We start from the raw sequence: 20,452 nt of genomic DNA, 5'->3' as shown, positions 1-20,452 counted from the left end.
TAAAATTAGATTATGCTTTAAGTTCTTTTTTTTAAGTTCTTTTTTGCTCTAAATCTATGATTCTTCTTATCCCATTTGTAAGGGTTTCTGTTGCTAGCTTCTTCTTTTAGCTTGGATGATAAGAAAGTAGAAGATAGAAGTGAATAGCGGAGGGGGGTAAATATCTATTTTTAATGCATAACACCTGGATATGGCAGCATATATGTGTGATGAATACATCCATATTACCTATTTTAATTCTAGTGAAAAGAACCCTAGATTTGGAGTCAGAAAACTCAGGTTTGAGTCTAAGCTTTATCTCTTGATAGCTGGGTGACCCCTTGTACCTCTCTGGACTTCTCTGAATGATCCATTTAGCTGGGCTGTTGTCAAGCATCTCATACCTATATTTAGGTGCTATACAAATGTTATTTCAAGTGGTTTGAAAGAGTGCCTTTCTTTAGCAAAGCTAACACATACCTGTAGAAGGCACACCTCAATCTACTGGGAGCAGAATTATCTTCAGATAATAAAGGATGCTGAGATGCATGTTCTCTTTTCTCATAAATCATCAAAAGCAAGATGATTAAAGGTGAATTTAGGTACTTAAAAATTTCTACCCTCCCAAACCTTTTGAAACTAGGGAATAAAGAGGCTTAGAATTTGAATGATAATATCCCGGATAATCATTCGTGTCTTTTTCCTCTACAAAGCTTCTGCTTAAACAGCTATTTTTTTTACTTACCCAACTCTGTTATTTCAAATTTGTATTTCTTTAGTTTTCTTTTTGGTCCATGCATTGTCAAAAATACTACATATATCTTGTTGCTCTTTATGAAGTTCATGAGCACCTCAGTCGTTGGGGGGTGTATTTCAAATAAGGAGATTTTGGGGGAGAATTTATAAAATAGCATCACAGTAAGTTATTACTTTGGACTAAATATATATCCACATACTTTTTAAGATGAGAAGTTGATCAGAGTCCATTAATTTAAAGTCAGATAGTACAGCACCTTTTATTTGATCATCATTAAAAAAAAAAAAACAACTGAATGGAAGCAGAGACAATCAATCTCTCAAAACAGTTTTAAATACCTTTTTAAAAATCCAATAAAAGTCACCAATACGGAATTTAGATGTAAAGCCTTTGGATACTCTGAACAGGTGGAAAGAAAAGTGTTATGTGTATGAAATATACTTTCCATACCTGGAATTCTCCAAAACAGTTTAATATTAGATACAGTGTAATGGCACTTAATACAGTACATTTTCCTGAGAGAATATCACAAACCATGGTCTCTTGGGAGGCATCATTTTTCTTCCCTTTCAACATGCAGCACATAATCAATGTTTTAACAATTATTATTGTACCCTGTGTTATGTTTTTATAAGATTTACATTGCCACATTGCATACAACTATATAGAAGTAACTTTAAAAGGAATTCACAGGCAAAAATAGGTCAATGATTTTTTAATTCATAACTAAGATGTCTTCACAGGACTAGATGACCACAAAAATTTCTACTTTTTTTTTTTCCTTTGCAGCTAGATCTGTGCACCATGGAATATACTTTTTAAAAATTAAATAGAATACTTTCTGTCCATAAGCAATTATATATACACAGAACAATATACAGTATGTCACTTTTGGCTGAGTAGTACTTTTTGCGATCCATTTTCTGATATGCAAATTCACAGATATTATTACTGTAAGATATCTACTTTGCCTCAAGTACTGAACTCTTTAAGTCAAAGTACATATTTGTACTTTGGAAGGAAACTTGAGTATTCTGAATTTCACTAAGAATCCTCATGCATGGAAATAGTATATTATGGGCTTTAAAAACAATAGGAGAGGCATATCATGGCCAAAAAAGTAATAAATTAGACTCTTTCAAACATTATGACACTCTAGGCACAAAAAAACTTCCTTGGGAAAAAAATAAGATGGTAATTTTAAAAATCTTTATTTCATGAGGAAGATGAAAAGCTTTGGTGCTTTGAGTTATTTCAGTTATAAGCCAACTTATTTTTCTTTTTTACTAGGCCATTTTAAAAAACAGTTTATTGACAGTGATTTTCAGTTACTCAAGAACTCTGGAGCTCTTAAGAAATACCCTGATAGCCTGGAATTCCAGACTACCTGTGCTTGGAACATGTCAGTTGTATTTTAAAGAAGAAACAATAAAACACTGCACAAAAGTCCTAATTTAATAAAATTGCTGTGCTTGCAGTACTGGATGGTTTTCTTATAAAATATTATGTTTGCACACATATACACATACATATATACATCAAAAAACACAGTTTGAAAAGTTAAATTGTCTGCCATTGTCATTCTTTTGTGGACTTCATAGGACTGAGTTTGGAAACCAGTGGACTACAATACTAAAATTTATTCTGTTTTAAATGTCTTAGGCTACTGTCATGATATCTTTGATTTTGTTTGAATTAACCTAAAAGACTTTCCTTAACAAAATCTAACTTAAGTGATGTGGATTTTGGAGCTGTTTAACAGAGGAAGGTGGGGTTAGTGTAGGAAAGGAAGGAGACTCTCGGAAAGACCCTTTCAGTTTTTTTACTGTGTGTTGGAAAATCATTCCTATTTTATGAAAACTCCATAAAGCAAATCATATTTTGTCTGAAAACATCTACAATTGTGATTAAAGTTAAATGCTGAGGAATTGGCATTCTTACAGTAAGCCTCACTGACAAAAACAACATTAACACAGGGCTTTATTTTTCACTAATCACCTAAAGACTGTTTCTTCAAGGTAGATTGCTACCATCTACATCAACCACAATAGTTACAGGTAATATAAGTTAAATTTTCTTCCCGACAGAGTTTAGATATTTCAGAAGAGATAAATTTGAAAAAAAATGTTTTCCTTATAACACTTAATTTGGGAGATTAGTCACTCAGTACTCTGTTGCCCCAAAAAACAAAGAAACAGAACCCCAGAAGTTTTTGCTCCTTGTTATGGAGGTTGATGGTGATAGCACGGGGACAATGAATGAACCCTGGGCATTATCTCACGTCTGTGTGCGTGCTTATATATATGTATACACATATCTACTTAGATACATATCTATACACAGAGATATATAAGGTGTGTGTGTGTGTGTCTCTCTCTATATATGTATATGTATATAAATGGCATTGCAAGGAAGAACAAATAAGCACACTGATTAAGACCCCAACTATATTTCCATTATAAACTTTAATTATTGCTATGCTATCATGAACCTCTTTTTCCTTACACTAAATTATAATGCCTTTGAATTTCACAAATATATTTTAATTTCACAACACATTAGTCAACAATTTTATACTTATAAAATTGCTAACAAAAATTTAACGTTTGAAATTGAAGTATAAATAAAAGAAAAATATATAAATATTTTCATTGTTCTTCCCTGTTACTGACATTAGTCTTAGGATAGACTTTTGGATATTAAAGCATCCTGAGGTTTTTCCAAAGTAGATACTAGAAATGACAGTATTTTTTATTTGCTTTTTAATATCACAGAAACGTCCCCAAATATCTGAATAGTTGTGTAAGTGGGGATATGGATAATTTTTCAGTGCAAATTACTTTATAAGATTAAGAAAGACGACACTGACCAGAGCAGACTCCTGAATATACAGGAATAAAGAGAGAAAGAAAAAGAATAAAAATGGCAAGTTACTGAAGATATTTTGATGTGTAAATTAGAAAATTCACATTATAGATTTGTTCACTATGACAACCTTTTAACTTAAAACATTGCTTGAAAAACTCATTAAATATGTTATTTCACATTTGGTTTTAGAACATGGTTGCAAGAAATTCAGTTAGGTGAAAATGCAAAGAGGACAATGGTACTTTTTGTTTACTTAATTCGCTTCCAAAATTAAAGAAACTGGCCTAACATTTGTTTTATAACTGTAAAGCAAATTTCTGTCACATTGAATTCCCCTTTCCATTTTTTTAACCATTTTTTTATATGTCCTTTGTAAGATGGCAACTTTGGAAAAGAAAACAAAATGCCATTTAGTTTTGAGTACCTTACTTCTCTTGACATTTAATTTCCCATTCTCCATCCCAAGAAAATTAATAAAGTTTTTTTTTGCTTTTAAATAGGTTAAAAGCATATTTACCATTTGTGACTTCTTTACCTATATATAGCGTACTGTGATCTGAATTTAATTAACAATTGGCCACCTCTCGAGTTTAGGCTGACAAAATTTAACACATGGATATGGGGGACTGGAGACAGCTTTGCACAGGTTGGGTTTCATTTACATTGTGATCAGTGAAATAGTTGGAATTTTCTTACTCTTTGTTTGGTATATAACAACAAATCTCAAAGTTTTCAAAATGTTTTTTATTCCTTACATTTCTCATAAAAGTTTTTGTAATATAACTTAATAACTGTACATCTGCTGCTGCTGCTCAGTCTGAACTTGTGACTGTCCTGTCTGTGGCTGTACTTGCTGTGGCTGGGGCTGTAGAACATCAGTCTGAGGCACTGCCCTCCAGGTCAGAGGATGCTGGTCACTTAGCTGGCTCCCCAGGGGCGTAATGGAATTGACAAGGGTGGTTAGATTGATAAAATGGGCAACAGACTGTGGATTAGAGGCTTCTGGCTGAGAATGAAGCTGAATGTCATTTTGGCGGTTGTGCAACATGGCGGATCCACTGACAGTGTCAAATGTCACAGTCAGAATGGAGTTGTCAAGCTGTAACTGGCGTTCTGGGGTAGTGAGATGGCCAACAGCCACCGGCTGAAGGTTTGTAAACTGGGTAGCAGCTGCAGTGGTGATGGGGGTAACGGTAATGTTGGTCAAACCGACTGAACTAGATGGCGCTGTGACGTTTGGATCACCCAGGGTCACCACCACCTGGAGAGAATCACATAAAATCATATACTTCATGTTTAGTAGATTCTTCTTATTTTAAAACATTTCATGTACCACTTTGGTGAAGTTAGTATAATGCAATGGGAATGAGCTAGGGAGAAGTAAAACTTGCCTCAAAACAGTAGTAGTATTTTCATTAAAGATTAATTCAGATTAATTTAGTGCTGGACGAGATTTAGGTAAAATACAAGGATACAGAGACCACAAAGTTGAGAACCTACACAAAGTTTAACAATCAGAAAGAAAATTAAGAGAACTACCCCAAAAAGGAGAGAGGAGCAGGCTCTTAGTCTGCTTCAGTACTCAAGATAAATTTGTCATTGGTGACTGAAAATTCACACTCTGAAGATAAGGCTAGAAAGTGTAGAATAAAACTTACTACACGGCTAACCAGTAAGGAAAAAAAGTGGCATTCTTTCACTTGATGGACAAATAAATGTGATAACTTATAATCTAGATAACAAAAAAGAGGTGTTCTGATATCCTGGAACACAACCACATACACACATTTGGTGAAAAGTACCACTAATCAGCAGATTCCAGTACAAGAAAATTTTTTTTAAAATGTAGGTCTATTATTCTCTGTAATACTTTATATTTCTATGGAATAGGTCTTTGGTTTTCAGGATCCCAACATTTATGACTAGACTGCTACTCTGCTTTTCTCTCAGAATAAAAGACTAACTGCACTGACCTGCTGAATGCTTTGTACAGCAGAATTTGTCTCATCTCCCACAGTCCCTGTGAATTCAGCTTCTTTTTCTGTGTATTCACTGAAGGTGGGATCCTCAGATACCAGTACTTCTTCTTCTTCATCTGGTTTTTGCTTTCGTTTGTGACTTCGTTTGGCAACTTTTATATGTTTCCCTTCTGGTAATTCTCCCTGGTCCAGAGCAAGTTCAGGCTATGGAAAAATAACAATTTTAGTAGCTGACAAGGTCATTTTGGTAGGATCACACAATATAAAAACTAACCAGAAAACAGCCATAATACTCATAAAAGGAAAAAGTTCAAGTACTCAAAGATTATCTTTCAGGATCTATAAATAAATCTTAAACTAATGTAAAAACCAATATTGGCTGTTCACAGTAATAATTATCTTGATGTACCTGGAGATCTTCTACATATATTTTATATAACTCTTGTCTGTGCCTTTCCATAATTTAGCACATTTGCTCTCCCACATTTTTTTAGATCTCTTGGCATTACATGGAAACCAAAGGAACAAAAATATGGGCTATCTGTCCATCAGATATCACTCTTGCTAGGTTATCAGTCCATCTTTGCTACTGGTCACAAATTCCCTCATAACATATTAAACCAGGAAATTTGTAGTTAGTGGGCTATATAGTTTAATGAGTATCCTTTGAGTTACCTGAACTATGCCAATTGAAGAAGCATCAATGGTGGTTGTTTCTGGGAGGTGATCTAAATCATCAATCCTAACTGAGAGGACCTACAGTGAAAAAACAAAAGCAGTTAGCTTTACAAAAGTCATTGAATTTGAGGGGCCAGCTGATTAAGTAAATATTAGCTATGTGGAATTGTAAGAAAAATAATGCTTCATTATAATTGGAATACTATTTATTATAATTTCATTTTCTTTCCTTTTTACCTTTGAAGGCAGTGCTAAGAGGCAGCAAAATAGCCAAAGACCTTAGCCAGAGGAAGGAAAAGAAGTGAAGGATGTGGTTAAACTGCAAACCTGTATTAAGTTCTTGAATAAAAGAACTGAGCAAAAGAAACTGAGACATTAAATAGATTAGACAACTGGAAAGGAAGAAAAATATGTGAAATCAAAAGTACCCCACCTTTTTAAATAATTATTTTCTGCATATTTCTATTCAGTTTTCAGTTTGCTTGAGTTTAGAGCAACTCAGGTTTGTGTCTTTCTCTGTAATATCTAGCACAAGAGATACAACTGACAAATATTCCGTTTGAAGAAGCCTGATTATATGAAAATTTTAACTTTTTCAAAACAGCTTAGGGAGTGATACACATTTATAATATCCATTATAAAAAGACACAAAAATTGAAGGTAGGGCTCCTTTAAATAGCCTATTCTCATACAGAAGGAAAGTGTTTATAACCATACAAGGGATAGATAAAGTTATAGAAGATAAAAACAGATGGTTTTGGTTACATAAAACTGAAAAGATTTTATACAAATAAAATTAGGGCAGTTAAAATTAGAAAGGAAACAGTGATTTGAGGGAAAACATCTTCGAAGTAAGCTTCTCAATAAGTGTCTGATAGCCAAGATATTTGAGGAACTGATTTAAATATATAATAATGACAGCCATTCCCAAAAGGCAAGGCAAGGTAACAAGCATTTATTAAACACCTATTATGTGCTAGGCACTGTGCTAAGTGCTGGGAGTACAGATACAAGCAAAAAGAAAGACAGTCCCTGCCCTTAAGGAGTTTACAATCTTACAGGGGAAAAGATAAGTGGAAAGTGGGGAGAGGTGAGTGGGGGAGGGTACCTGGAACAGGGTCATGACGTTGAAGTCTGAAAAGTCAGAAGCACAGCTAGAAGGGGAATAAACTCCAGCCTGGGTACCTACAAAAACAGAGGTCTCAGGAGGAACTCACCAATGGGAGAACGGGGCCAGGGCAGTAGAGGGATGTTCTTAGGTGAAAAGGTTGTCGGGGATAATGGATTTACAAAGGTGGGAATGCAGAAGAAGCATAGTGCTGGGGTCCAAAAAAGTTAAAAGGACAATGGTCTAGGCCTGTCCACAAAATGCAGGCCACAGGACAAACTACCAATGAGGGCACCAGCACAACAGAGGGATGTTCCAGGGTGAAAAGGCTGCAAGATGATGGATACTGCAGGATGAGAATGCAGGTGAAGCATGGTGATGAAATCTAAAGAGTCAGAAAGACAATGAACGTTCACTGGTCTAGGTTTGTCCATATGATGCAAAGCCCAGGACAAACTACTAATGGAAGAACACAGCGGATGTTCCAAGGTGAGAAGAATGTAGAAGATGATGATATTCCAGGATGGAAATGCAGATAAGGCATGGTGCTGAAGTCCAGAAAGTCAAAAGCACTGCTGGGGAGAGGAATAAAGTTTGGCTGGCCTGGGGACTCTCCAAAAAATGGAGACCCCAAGAGGAACTCAGCAATGAGAGAAAAGGCTGATATAGCAGAGAGATGTTCCAGGTTGAGAAGGCCACAGGGGATGATGGGTGTTCCAGATGAAGCATGATGTTGAAGTCTGGAAAGTCAGAAGCACAGCTGGGAGGGTAATGAAGGTTGGTTGGCCTAGAACCTCCACAAAATGGAAGAACTCACCAATAGGAGAAGGGGGTTGGTGTAGCAGAAGGATGTTCCAAGGTGGGATTATAGATGAGGCATGCTGAAGTCCCGAAAGTCTGAAGCATAGCCAGGAGTGGCATAGACCAGAGGGAAGTAATAAAAGGATATGAAAAGGAAGTTTTCAAAGGCAAAAATCCAAGTGATTAAAGCCATGTGAAAAAAATGTTCACAATCACTAACAATTAGAGAAATGAAAATTATAATAACTCTGAATTTCTCTATCAGACTGGCATAGATGACAAAAAGAAAAATGGGAGTTGCTGGGAGGGAATGTGGGGAAAATAGGCACACTAATATACTGTTAGTAGATCTGTGAACTGGTCCAGCCATTATGGAAAGGAATGCCTCAAAAGTCACCAAACTGCAAACCTTTTGACCCATTAGGCCTATACTGTTAAAGATGCAAGAAAAAGGGAAAGAACTCCTATGCCTCAAAAATTAATATCAGCTCTTTTTTATTCTGGCAAAAAACTGGAAACAAAGTCCTAATCAGTTGAGAAATGGATGAATAAATAATGGTATGTACATGTAATGGAATATTATTGAACCACAAGAAATAATGAAGGGAATGTTTTTAGAGAAGCTTGGTAAGAACTGTATAAACTTATACTTGAGCAGAATAAGGAAACATTTTATGCAGTAACAATGTCATATTTAAAGAAAAAAAACCTTTCAAAGATTTAAGAATTCTGATCAGTGTGATGAACCACCATGACTCTAGAGGACTGCTAAGGAAGCATGTTGCTTACCTCCTAACAGGGGGACTCAAGGGACAGCATTAGACGTACATTTTTGGTTACTGCAAATGTATGGGTTTATTTTGTCTGATTATGCTTATTTGTTATGAGGATTTTGTTTTCCATTTTATATTTGGAGGAGATGAGCTGGAGAAGGAAGGGAAGGAAGGGAAGCCTATCAAAGCCATTGATGGATTGACAAAACAAAAAGGAAAGAAAAGAATTTCACTTGAACATTTTTTTAAAATGTACAGAAGAAAACAAAAAAAAAATTTAGAAGGAAACAGACAAGTGTGGGAAGTTCTCAAAATAAGTAAGTCATATGTGATAGAGATTCATGTTTTTGAATATAATCATCTTTTTTATGTTCTTTGTATATGAAAATGTTCTTTTTTTGACTATTATATTAAGAATAAAATAAAAATTAAAAAGTAGCAAATTGTCCAGTGCACTTAAAACACTAAATTCACAAAAATCAGATATGCTATCACTAATAATAACTGGCATGTAGCCAAATTCTCTTTTACCTTCTACCTTCTTTTCTTCATTCATTAAGTTCTGGATATGTGAAAAAACATCATATTAGCTGGTGAAATAAAAAACACTGCTTGATTCTTCTCAAAACCTGACCTCAAACCAAAGCCGTTTAACCATTTGGTCTACTATTCTCCTACTCAACTATTTTCTGGGTACAAAACAAATTATAGGATTAATAATTAGCAAAATAGTATGGAATCAAAATTTCCTTAACTCAGATAGGAGAAATAAAAGCAATAATGGTGTCACTGAAAAAGTGGTATTGAATGGGTTTTATTATCCTAATAAATAACAATTATATAGTCAGATTAACTGCTTAGAAATCTGTGGACAGCTATTTTTAATATGAAAATTGGGTCAAAATGAACAAATATTGAGTAAGAATGTGTAGATATTTATGACCTAATAACATGATTACAGAGTTCAAATCTGGCTTCAGATACTTATTAGCTATGTGACCTTGGGGAAATCACTCAAACTCTGCTAAGGAGGCAGCTAGAATGCTGGGCCTGGAGTCAAAAAGATCTGAGTTCAAATTTGAACTCAGACATTTACTAGCAGTGTGACCCTGGGCAAGTAAGTCACTTAACTTCTGCTTGCTTTAATCCATTAGAGAAGGAAATGGCAAACCACTCCAGTATCTTTGCCAAGAAAACCCATGGACAATACGGTCCACGAGGTCATGAAGAGTTGGACATGACTGAACTAAAACATGATTACTTAAATGAATTCTTTGAAAGTGAAATTCAAGTTATGAAAGTACTACATTATGCCAAATTCAGTTCAACAAGTACTTACCTTAACCACATTGCTATGTTTGTAAGGACCTTAGGCTAAGGATCTTTGCCAAAATTATGTTCCTACAGAGGGAGGGAGGTCCATGTATAATCTGTTACCATCACCAAACACTATACTAGCAAATGTTAACTTACCTCTGGGTGCTTGCGCCTCATGTGCCGACTCATTGAAGCCCTGGTTGAAACTTTTGTTCCACATAACTGACAACTCTGAGCTTCTACTTTGTCATGAGTTAACTGAATGTGTTTTTGAAGCATGTACTCTGTGACATACTTTTTTTTACACACAGAGCAGGTCCATTGTTTTCCCACTTCATAAGGAAAAAATTTAAATAAATTACAATTACAGATATGACTAGTGTGCTGATACAACAGAGTCAGGCAAAATTCAAACCAATTCTAAAATTCAGCCAACCTTTATTAAGTGCCCATTAAACAAGAGGATAGCAGAATGCATTAGAAACCACAATCTAACAATATGTTATTTACAAGAAATACACTTTAAACAGAAAGATATACATAAGAGTTAAAATAAGGACCCTGGAACAAAATCTATTATACTTTGGCTGTACAAAAGTACAAAAAGGTTAGAGTAGCAGTTATGATCTCATACAAAGCAAAAGCAAAAACAAATCTAATTAAAAGAGATGATTGGAGAAATTACATTTTGTTAAAAGTTTCCACAGACAATGAATTAATATCAATACTGAACATATGTGTACTAAATGGCAAAGCATCCAAATTCTTAAAAGAAAAATTAAATGAGTTACAGGTGAAAATTGATGGTAAAAATATAATTGGGAGGAACCTCAATTTAAGCCTCTTAGAGTTAGATAAATCTAACCATAAAATAAACAAATAAATGAAACGAATAGAATTTTAGAAAAGATATGACAGACCTCTGACAAATATTAAAGGTGAATAGAAAGGAATAAAACTAATTTTTAGCTCTGCATGGCACCTTGACAAAAATGGACCATGTATTAGGGCATAACAACCTTACAAACAAATGCAGAAAAGCAGAAATATTAAATTTATCTTTTTTTTCTGACCACAATTCCATGAAAATTACATTCAATAAAGTACCTACTAACAGTGGGTAATTGCTGGGTACATGAAAATGGAATGACACAGTCCCTGCTTTCAAGGACCTTATAATCTAATGGGGGTGGATGTCAGGGTGGGCAAGAGTTGGAAATACAACGGTGACACACATTACTAAGGTGGAATGTGACAGGGCAAGTGAGAAGTCAAGGCCCTAGGAAAATGAGAGGTTGGAGAGATCCTTGGGGGGGTGGGGGGGTGGGCGGTGGAGTGAGATGAGGGAGTGGATAGAAAGAAGACTTGGGAATCAGGGAAGACTTCATGGTCATCTGAACTGGTCTTTAGTGGAAAGAATTAAAATAGGCCAAGATGAAGGAGTATATTCCAACCTGCATGAGCACAAATACGAGAAAGCACAAGACAGACTCAGGAAACAGCTAGTTTGATTGGAATTCAGAGATATAACATACAATAAAATCAAATGGTAAATTGAAAACAGACTGCAGAGAGCCTTAAATGGTACTCCTGTTTCTGGAAGTCTCAGCAGGTTTTTGACCAACGGAGTAGGGCCAGAGTTGGACCTGTGCATCAGGAAGATAATTCTGGCAGGTGTCTGGGAGAAAGGCTGGAGAAAGGAAAGACAGACTGGTAGCCTTTGAAAACAAGAGCTTACTCAGTCTTGCTCATTACCACAAGTCAGTAAGACTAAAAATCAGACTACAGCTAAGGGAAAAAAAGTCCAAAAAAAAAATGTTTAGGCCTTTTTCTTTCACTGTAATAAGATACACTATTGTGATGGTAGTATATAAATATGGGGAAGATTTAAAAATAAAGATGGATGATAAATTGTTTTCTAATTTAACATGCATACTATATAATCTAATCCTAATATATTCTCATATACCATGAATAACAATATTGTCTGTTTTTTGTTCAGAAAAGAACATTTTCATTAAAGTGTTAGTGGGGGGGGGTCATCTGAATTAGTTGTAACATTCCTTAGAAATGTTATAGAATGATATTTACCTGTGTGAATAAGTTTATGGGTCTCCATTGTGTTTCTTTCACTAAAAGTTTTTCCACACAATTCACACATGAAATCTTTGATCCCTGTAATAGAAAGATACATTGAATTCCAGAGAAACAGGATGAGAAAAAACTGGTTTAATAAATTGTGATGTGAAAAATATCAATAACTATCTCATTACTGGTTCACTTTAGACTTTATAGATGTCTGCTGGTGTTAAAAGAACTGGAACTGCTACAATACATTTCTAGAATATCTGATTTATAGTCTGATAATCACATTTTTGGGTATATATGTAAGAATATGCTTGCTGTTTAGGATTTTAATAACTGGAAATAAAATTATACAGCTTGTTAGTGAACGAATGCATATATTCCATCTACATATGACTATAATGATACTGAGACCTTTGCTCCCTAATATTAAAACCCCAAATTTCTCCTGCAACCCCTTGTCCCCGACTTCATTCATGTAAAAAGCAAAGCTGTAAACTTAAGATCAAAGGCTCTACTGTCCTCTCCCAAGGATCATGCCCTGAGATAATTTACCTTGGTAATCAAAAAGGGGTCCTTAAATGTTTTTGTGTTTCATAGACTCATTTGCCAGTCTTGTGGAGCCAGTGGATCCCTTCTCAGGCTGTTAGTCAGTAAACATGTATTAAGTGACTGAGTGACTACTATGCACCAGGCACTGTGCCAAGCAGTGGGGAAGGTAATAAGGACAAAAGAGGACTAATCTCAAGGATCTCAGTCTAGCAGAGAAGATAACATGCAAAAGAATAGTCGCAGACAGCAAATATTGTCATTCCTGTTGTTTGTTCATGCATTTCAGTCCTTCCAGCTTTCCGGGACCCCATTTGGGGTTCTCTTGGCAAGACTACTAAAGTGGTTTGCCATTTCCTTCTGCTCATTTTACAGGTGAAGAAACAGACAGACAGGGCCACACAGCTAGTATGTACCTGAGACTGGATTTGAACGGATTTGAACTCAGGTCCTCCTGACTTCAAGGTTGGCATTCTATCCAATGCACCAACTAGCTGCCCCGTGCAGAAATTATACATATCTATCTACATACATGTGTGTATACACACATACATACATACATACCAGATAAATTGAAGATAATTAACATTAAGGGAGATTGGGAAAGGCTTCCTGTAAAAGGTGGGATTTTAGCTAGAACTTAAAGGAAGCTAGGGAAGCCAGGAGGTAGAAAATGAGGAGGAAGAGAATTCAAGGGATAGGCAATAGCCAATGAGGATATCCAGAGTCAAGTGATAGGGTGTCTTGTTTGAAGAATAACAAAGAAGCCAGTACTGGATCAGAGATTATGGGGTGGGATAAGACTAGAAAGGTAGGAGAAAGGATGGGTTATTCAGCACTTGAAATAGCAAATAGAGGATTTTTATATTTGATCCTAGAAGTGACTGGGAGCCAATGGAGTTTACTGAAGGGAAGGGAGTGGGGAGGGAATGGTAAGACCTACGCTTTAGGAATACCACCTTAGCAGCTGAGTGGAAGATTGTCCACGTTGGGGAGAGATCTGCGGCAGGGACACCAACCAGCAGGCCACTATAATAGTCAAAGTGTGAAGCAATGAGGGTAATAGCATTGTCAGAAAAGAAAAAAGAGGGGGCATACCAAAGATGTTATGAAGGCAAAATCAACAGATTATAGTTGGAGAGTGAGGGAGAGGAGTTGAGGATGGCACCTAAGGTTTAAAACCTAGGTGATTGGGAGTGTGATATTACACTCTGATAGTAATAGGAAAGTTAGGAAAGAGGGAAGGGTTTGGGGGGGGGGAAAGATAAAGAATTCATGTTTGGATATGCTGAGTTTAATATATCAATGGGGTATCCAATTTAAAATGTGTAATAGGCAGTTGGAAAGGCAAGTCTATCAGAAAAGACAGTAGGGCTGGATAAGTAGCTGAGAATCATTAATTTAGAGATAATTTTTGAATTCGTTGAAATACCATTCACTGGTACAATCAACAAGTGAAACTGTATACAGTGAGAAAAGATGGTCTTTGACAGAGCTGACACTTTTAAATGCACAAAATAAAATATATAGGATTACAAATTACAAAGAAAACCAATTATATTGAAATAGTTATCAAAATGTTAAGAAAACACAAGTTTATGAACTCAAAGTTAAGAACCTCCTCATTAAAAGTCAATTCCTAAGTATTTTGTATTTGTTTTCCATTCACGTATGTAAGTTAATATTCAATTTTTCTTTTTTGCCTCACTGGGAAAGACCTGGAAAGATCTCTACTCTTTCCAAAATTGTGATAATGTTCATTTCAATAAAAAAGTGAAATATTTTATATAGCATTCTAGTTCCTATTTGTAGATTTCTGCATCATAAACAAAAGTTGAGAGATTTATTTTCTTATCATAAACCTGATATTTTGTATAGTCAGTCGCTGACCTAGCATCCCTAAAATGACTAAAATTTGAAACATTATTGATGGTATTAGCAATGGGACCTTTTCTGTATGAAAAGAGAAACCTGGTGAGCCATTTTTGTGATAACACACCAATGCTGGCAATCACTTGGGGTCTTCAGCCTTCTTGAGATCCTCAGGTGTTATCCCCTCATTAGCTGATATGAAAATACAGTCTGATCTGCCCAAATGGCTGGTGAAGACACAAAGTGAAACATTTCAGAAACATCCCATCCTATCTCCATCCTTCTATATGTAGATCTTGACTGGTGACAAAGAATATTCTTTTATTCTTTAGGATGATTTCTTCGTGCATGGTCTGTTTTTTCTTCCCTGAATATGGAGGTGAATTATTTCAAAATAACTTCTTTAAAGGAATTACCACTAAATGTAGGCAATAAAATGAATAGAAGTCAATCAGTTTCCCCAATTCAATAATTTTCTTTGGAACCAAAAGTAACCCTATCTCAGTGGTAAAAAAAATGAGTAGGATAGTAATTTATATAAATTCTAGCAGGACTGTCACTTAACTAATAGACCATAAACTTTAATTTCCAGACTTAAGTTTATTTCCTGATACATAAGAAGGGCCTAAGTTGTTAGGCTTCTATCAGACTCCCAACTGAGTTCAACTCAATATTTATTTAAGTTCCCACTATGTACAAGGCATTGTGCTACTTACTCCAGGGGATAAAAAAGGCAAACTACCCTCAAGGAGTTAATATTTTGCTGCAGAGACACAATGCATATAAATAACTATAATAAAAGATGTGACATGAAAGGAGCAAGGAAAAGATTAGACACAATCTTTTAGAAATATCTGAGGACAGAGTACCAAAAACTGAGGAGAATCAAGAAAGGCTTAATGACTGATTGGTATTTGAGCAGAAGCAAATAAGGAAAAGACTACAAGTTAGAGACAAGGAGTACATCCTAGGAAAGAGGGATGGCTTGTGTCGGATGCATGTCAAGGTTGTGGAACAGACAGCAGTGAACCACAAAATGTATGAAGGGAGTGATAGACCTGAAAAAGTGGATTAGAGCAAGATTAAATCCTTGGCTGAAGAGGACGGACTTTATCCTGGGGGCAATACAAAGCCACTGAAAGCTTTATGTTGAGTAGAGAAATAACACAGAATTTTGGATTAGGAATATTATTTTGGCAGTTGTGGGAAGGATATATTGAAGAGGAGAGGTAAGCGACAGGACAAGGAGTTAGGAAACTACCTCTATAGTCCAGATAAGTGGTAATATGGGCCATGTGAAAGTACCTATAGGAAAGGTTGGATTGATGTAAGAAATATTGTGAAGATAGTATTGGCAGGACTTGGTAACTGACTGGATGGATGGAGGGGGAAGGGCTGGGGCTATGGAAGGTAAAAGGTTTTAGGATGATTTCAAAGTTACATACATATGTGATAGGGAAGGTAGTCCCTTCAGGAGAAACAAGGGAAATTAGGAAGAGAAGATTTAGGTAGGGAATACACAGAGTTTAGTTTGGAACAGGATGAATTTGAGATGCTGGTAGGAAACTTAGATTGAGAACCCATGATAATAAGAAGACTTAGAGCTGAAAGAGATGTTAGAAGTCTTTTAGTCTAACTTCCTGATTTTTCAAAGAATTAATGTTTAAAAAGGTTAAGCGAAGATGTCCAACAAGTCAGAGATGGAAAAATGGTATTCAAGAGAGAGATAAAGATTTGATATGTAGATTTGGGAGTCATCTACATAGAGATTGGAACTGAATACCTGTAAGCGGATGAGACCACCAAGGAGAAGGCAAATCATCCGTTCTTCTCCATTCCTACTGTCACTACCCTAGACCTGACTGATCTTCAGTAACTCCAGGCCAAATTATTAAAACAGTCATTTTACTTGTCTCCTTCCCTCTGGTTTCCAGCAGTCTGTCCTGAAGAATACTAATAGATATCTGATTATCAAGTACACAAAAGGGAAGCAGGTGGGTAAAAAAGGCTAAAATAAGTAGTAAAACACCTACTCTGATGATGTGATGTCTATGGCTCAAATTGTCACCTCTATGTAGATTTTTTTCAATAACAACCTAACATTGAAGTATTTGGCATGCATAAACACCATATATGTGCAAGGTAATGTGCCAGGCTCTAGAGCCAGGGGTTCATAACCTCTTTTTGTGTAAACCAACTCCTTTGTGATTCTAAATCTATGCTCCTGTGTTCTCCATGTTAGGAAGGTTATTTTGATATGAATATCAAGGATGGATGGAAAACCAAGAGAGAGAGGCAAGAGGTAGGAAGAGTAGTTAGAAGGGTATTACAATTCAGGTGAGAAGTTCTTGGAGTTGAAGTAGGGAGAGTGAAAATGAAGAAGGATGACAAAGAATTAGAATTGTCAGGAATGAGCAAGTGACTGGATAAGTAAGGGAAGAATCAACAAATATTCCAAAATTATAAATATTTTTGTTTGTATGTAGAACTTTGGAATCACTTTTTTTTGTCATAGCAAAGAACTAGAAACAAAATAGGTACCTATGAATGGTGGAATAAGTTGTTTTAAATGAATGTGGCAGAATATTATTGTACCATTAAAAAAATAATGGAAAGGAATGGCTTCAGAGAAACTAGGAAAAACTTCTATGAACTGATGCAGCATAAAGTAAGCAGAACCAGGGTAATTTATACAATGGTAACAATAATAATATGAAGAAAAACATCTCTGAAAGACCTCAGAACTCTGATCAAGGAAGCAAACAATAGTGACTTCAAAAAAACTGATGAAACATCGTTCCCAAATCTTGACAGGAAGATAATGGAATAGAAATGGAGAGTGAGATATGTAATCTCAGACAAGGCCAAATTGTTGATTTATTTTGCTGGATCAAACAGTTTTATTTTTTTAAACAAAGGCTTTTGTGGGTGGGGGATTACAGTGTGGTAAGTTGGTGAGTAATGATAAACAAAAAGTGCCTCAAGTTTTTTAAAATGCACACATGAAAAAGCAGAAGAGGGCAGAGAAATGTTAATATCTTGTTAAATTATATCTATTTTTATATGTTAATTAAAAAACAAACTTCATAATAAAAGCTGTTTCCTCTGTAAGCTTCATTCTTCTTTGCATATTGAAATATTTGTGTTGTTTGTTAATGATTATTAAATTTATAATAAAAAATAAAATTTAGTTCTAAAAAGAGTACAAAGTATGAACTTGATTGACTTGGACAGGGGTGGGGAGCCTGTGGCCTTTGACTGAATCCAAAATTCATGGAACAAATCCCCTTAATAAAAGGACTTATTCTAGAAAACATGGACTCAGTCAAAAGGCCTGACCTAAGGACCTAGAAGGGCACAAGATTCCTACCCCTGGACTGGAAGGATGATGGAAGCCTCAATGAGGAGATTAGGAAGAGGAGCAGATGACAAGTTCAGTTTTGGAAATTTTGAGTTTGAAGTGCTAGAAGGACAGTAGGGAGAGGTGTATAGACAATTAAAAATAGATGACTAGAGTTAGGTACAGAGATTGAAACTGGATGCAAAGATTTAGGGTTCGTATACAAGAAGTTAGAGTTAAAGCTATGGAAAGTGATGAGATGATCCACCAGCAGAAAGAATGTAGAAGGAGAAAATAAATGCCCCTAGATCACTCCAACAGGACATCCATACCGCAATGGTGGAAATACAACAGTGAGCCAGTGAAGGAGATTAAGGGGGACTAATCAGAAGAGCTACAGGAGAAAAGTGTCCATGTGGAGATGGTGCAAGTATTATGAGGACTGAGAAAAAACCATCAAATTTAGCAGGTGACTTCCAAATCTATTATCTCTGATCTTGAGCTCCAGTCCTCCATTTCTAATTGCCTGCAGGTTATCTTGACTTGTCTATCACAATGGGACTTCAATCTTAACATGTTCAAAACCATAAATATTTTTCTCTCAAAATTGCCTCTCAAATGAAATACTCCTTTGCCTGTATTTTACATTTTATAAAATTTTAATTGATCCCTTTTCAAATATTACATTACTTTCTGAATATATATTCCCATGCCTAATTAAACCCTCTTTTGTTAAGAGAGGAAAAAAAAGAGTTCATTGTTTGGATGATATTTCTTAGCCCCAGCAATCTGAATCCAACTTACCATTCATTCCCTTTTGCACACTTGGGAAGCAAACTGAACTATTTCTTATTTCCTTATTTTTGTTGTTCCCTCTCTCATTTCTATGTTTACCTTGTCCTCCATGCTTTGGATGAACTCTCCTTACATTTCCACCTGTCACAATTCTATCCTTCCTTCAAGGCCCATATTAGGTGCACCTCCCTCTATGAATATTTCTCTGACCTGTTCATCATACCTAGAAATGGCCTTTGCCTTCTCAGAACTCTCACGCTACTGTTTGAGCTCTCTACTACACATATTCTGATTTTATTGTCATCACATTTATGTTATATTAGAATAATATTGCCTTAATTGTATTTGGCATTTCCTCCATTCAAGTCATTAAAGAAGCCTTGCGATTTCCAGAAGGCAATTGAGCTCATTCTCCTCTTGTTCACCTCTAGGCCTAATACACTGTCCATCTGGTGCGTCCAAGTAAACATACTAATGGACAATCTTTAAAGGTTATCCACCCAATGCATGTTTTGGGCAACAGATATTTGTTATCCTCTGTGGATGGATAGGCTAGATTCCTTTCAGTAATATCTCTTCCAGAAGGCCATGAAACATGAAACATTGATGCAGTTAACTTGTTAACATCCACAAACAAGATCCAAATGACCTAATGACATACGGAGAATCTGTCTTCAAATTTGTGGGATATTCTTGAATTAATGGATATCCTCCAACACTATGTTGAATGCTTCTGGCAAGAATACATCTTGTTTTATCTTTTTCATTTTCACCTTTTCCCACCACTTTTGCATCAGTCATTTAGTATGTTAGTATGAGAGTGTATGGCAATTTAAATATCTTATGAACTCATTAATTATTACCCAATCTGAACATTTCCACATGCAAAGCATGGAGAAAGAGGCCTATATGGAATTATGTATCTTAGTTTTTAAAATTTATGTTAAATTTAGCATACTAGTATCCAAACTATCCAGCTTAACAGTATCCTCTGTATATTTTTAAAATGTTTCATTGATGCTCTTTTGGTTTTTGTTATCAGTAGCACTAGCAGTCACAATTAGCACCCTCCATTCATACTAAATAAACATTCTCCTACTGAAAAAAGTATAGTTAGATGAAACAAACTGATGTCACGCTGGCCATATTTTAATATGTGGTCTCATTCTGTACCTATAGTCTGTATTTCACATTACCACGATGTAGGAAGCAACTTCCATCAGAATCCTTCTGGAATCATGATTGGTCATTCCATTCACTGGAGTTTTCAAGTCCTTTAAAGTTGTTTTCTTTTAATATTTTGGTCATTGCCAATATTGTTCTCTTGGCTCTGCTCACTTTGTTCTATGTCAATTCATTAAAAACTTTCCCAGGTTTTTCTGAATTTATATCTTTTACAATTTCTTATGGCTTAATGATATTCCACCATATTTGTATATCATCATTTGTTCATCCATTCCCCAACTGATGGATACCTACCTTGTTTCCAGGTGTTTTTTTCTTTTGGTACAAAATGTGCTGCTATAAAAATTGTTTTATACATATGAGCCC

General features: G+C 35.5%; 1 protein-coding gene across 4 annotated transcripts in view; it reads right to left on the bottom strand.

Moving 5' to 3' along the window:
- Positions 1-969: 969 nt before the first annotated feature.
- The window catches only part of PRDM15 (PR/SET domain 15), a 171,578-nt gene continuing 152,095 nt past the window's right edge, over positions 970-20,452 (bottom strand). For all 4 annotated transcript variants that reach the window (XM_072614748.1, XM_072614746.1, XM_072614747.1 and 1 more), the window contains 5 exons: positions 12,352-12,435; positions 10,417-10,592; positions 6,259-6,339; positions 5,578-5,787; positions 970-4,865 (listed from right to left, as the gene is read on the bottom strand). In XM_072614748.1, coding sequence (XP_072470849.1) covers positions 4,389-4,865; positions 5,578-5,787; positions 6,259-6,339; positions 10,417-10,592; positions 12,352-12,435 — 1,028 coding nt within the window. In that variant the 3' untranslated portion in view covers positions 970-4,388. The remainder of the gene's footprint in view (positions 4,866-5,577; positions 5,788-6,258; positions 6,340-10,416; positions 10,593-12,351; positions 12,436-20,452) is intronic.

This window comes from Notamacropus eugenii, chromosome 5 (genome assembly GCF_028372415.1).
Source record: "Notamacropus eugenii isolate mMacEug1 chromosome 5, mMacEug1.pri_v2, whole genome shotgun sequence".
NCBI lineage: Eukaryota > Metazoa > Chordata > Mammalia > Diprotodontia > Macropodidae > Notamacropus > Notamacropus eugenii.
This window is presented reverse-complemented; position numbering and strand designations above follow the sequence as displayed.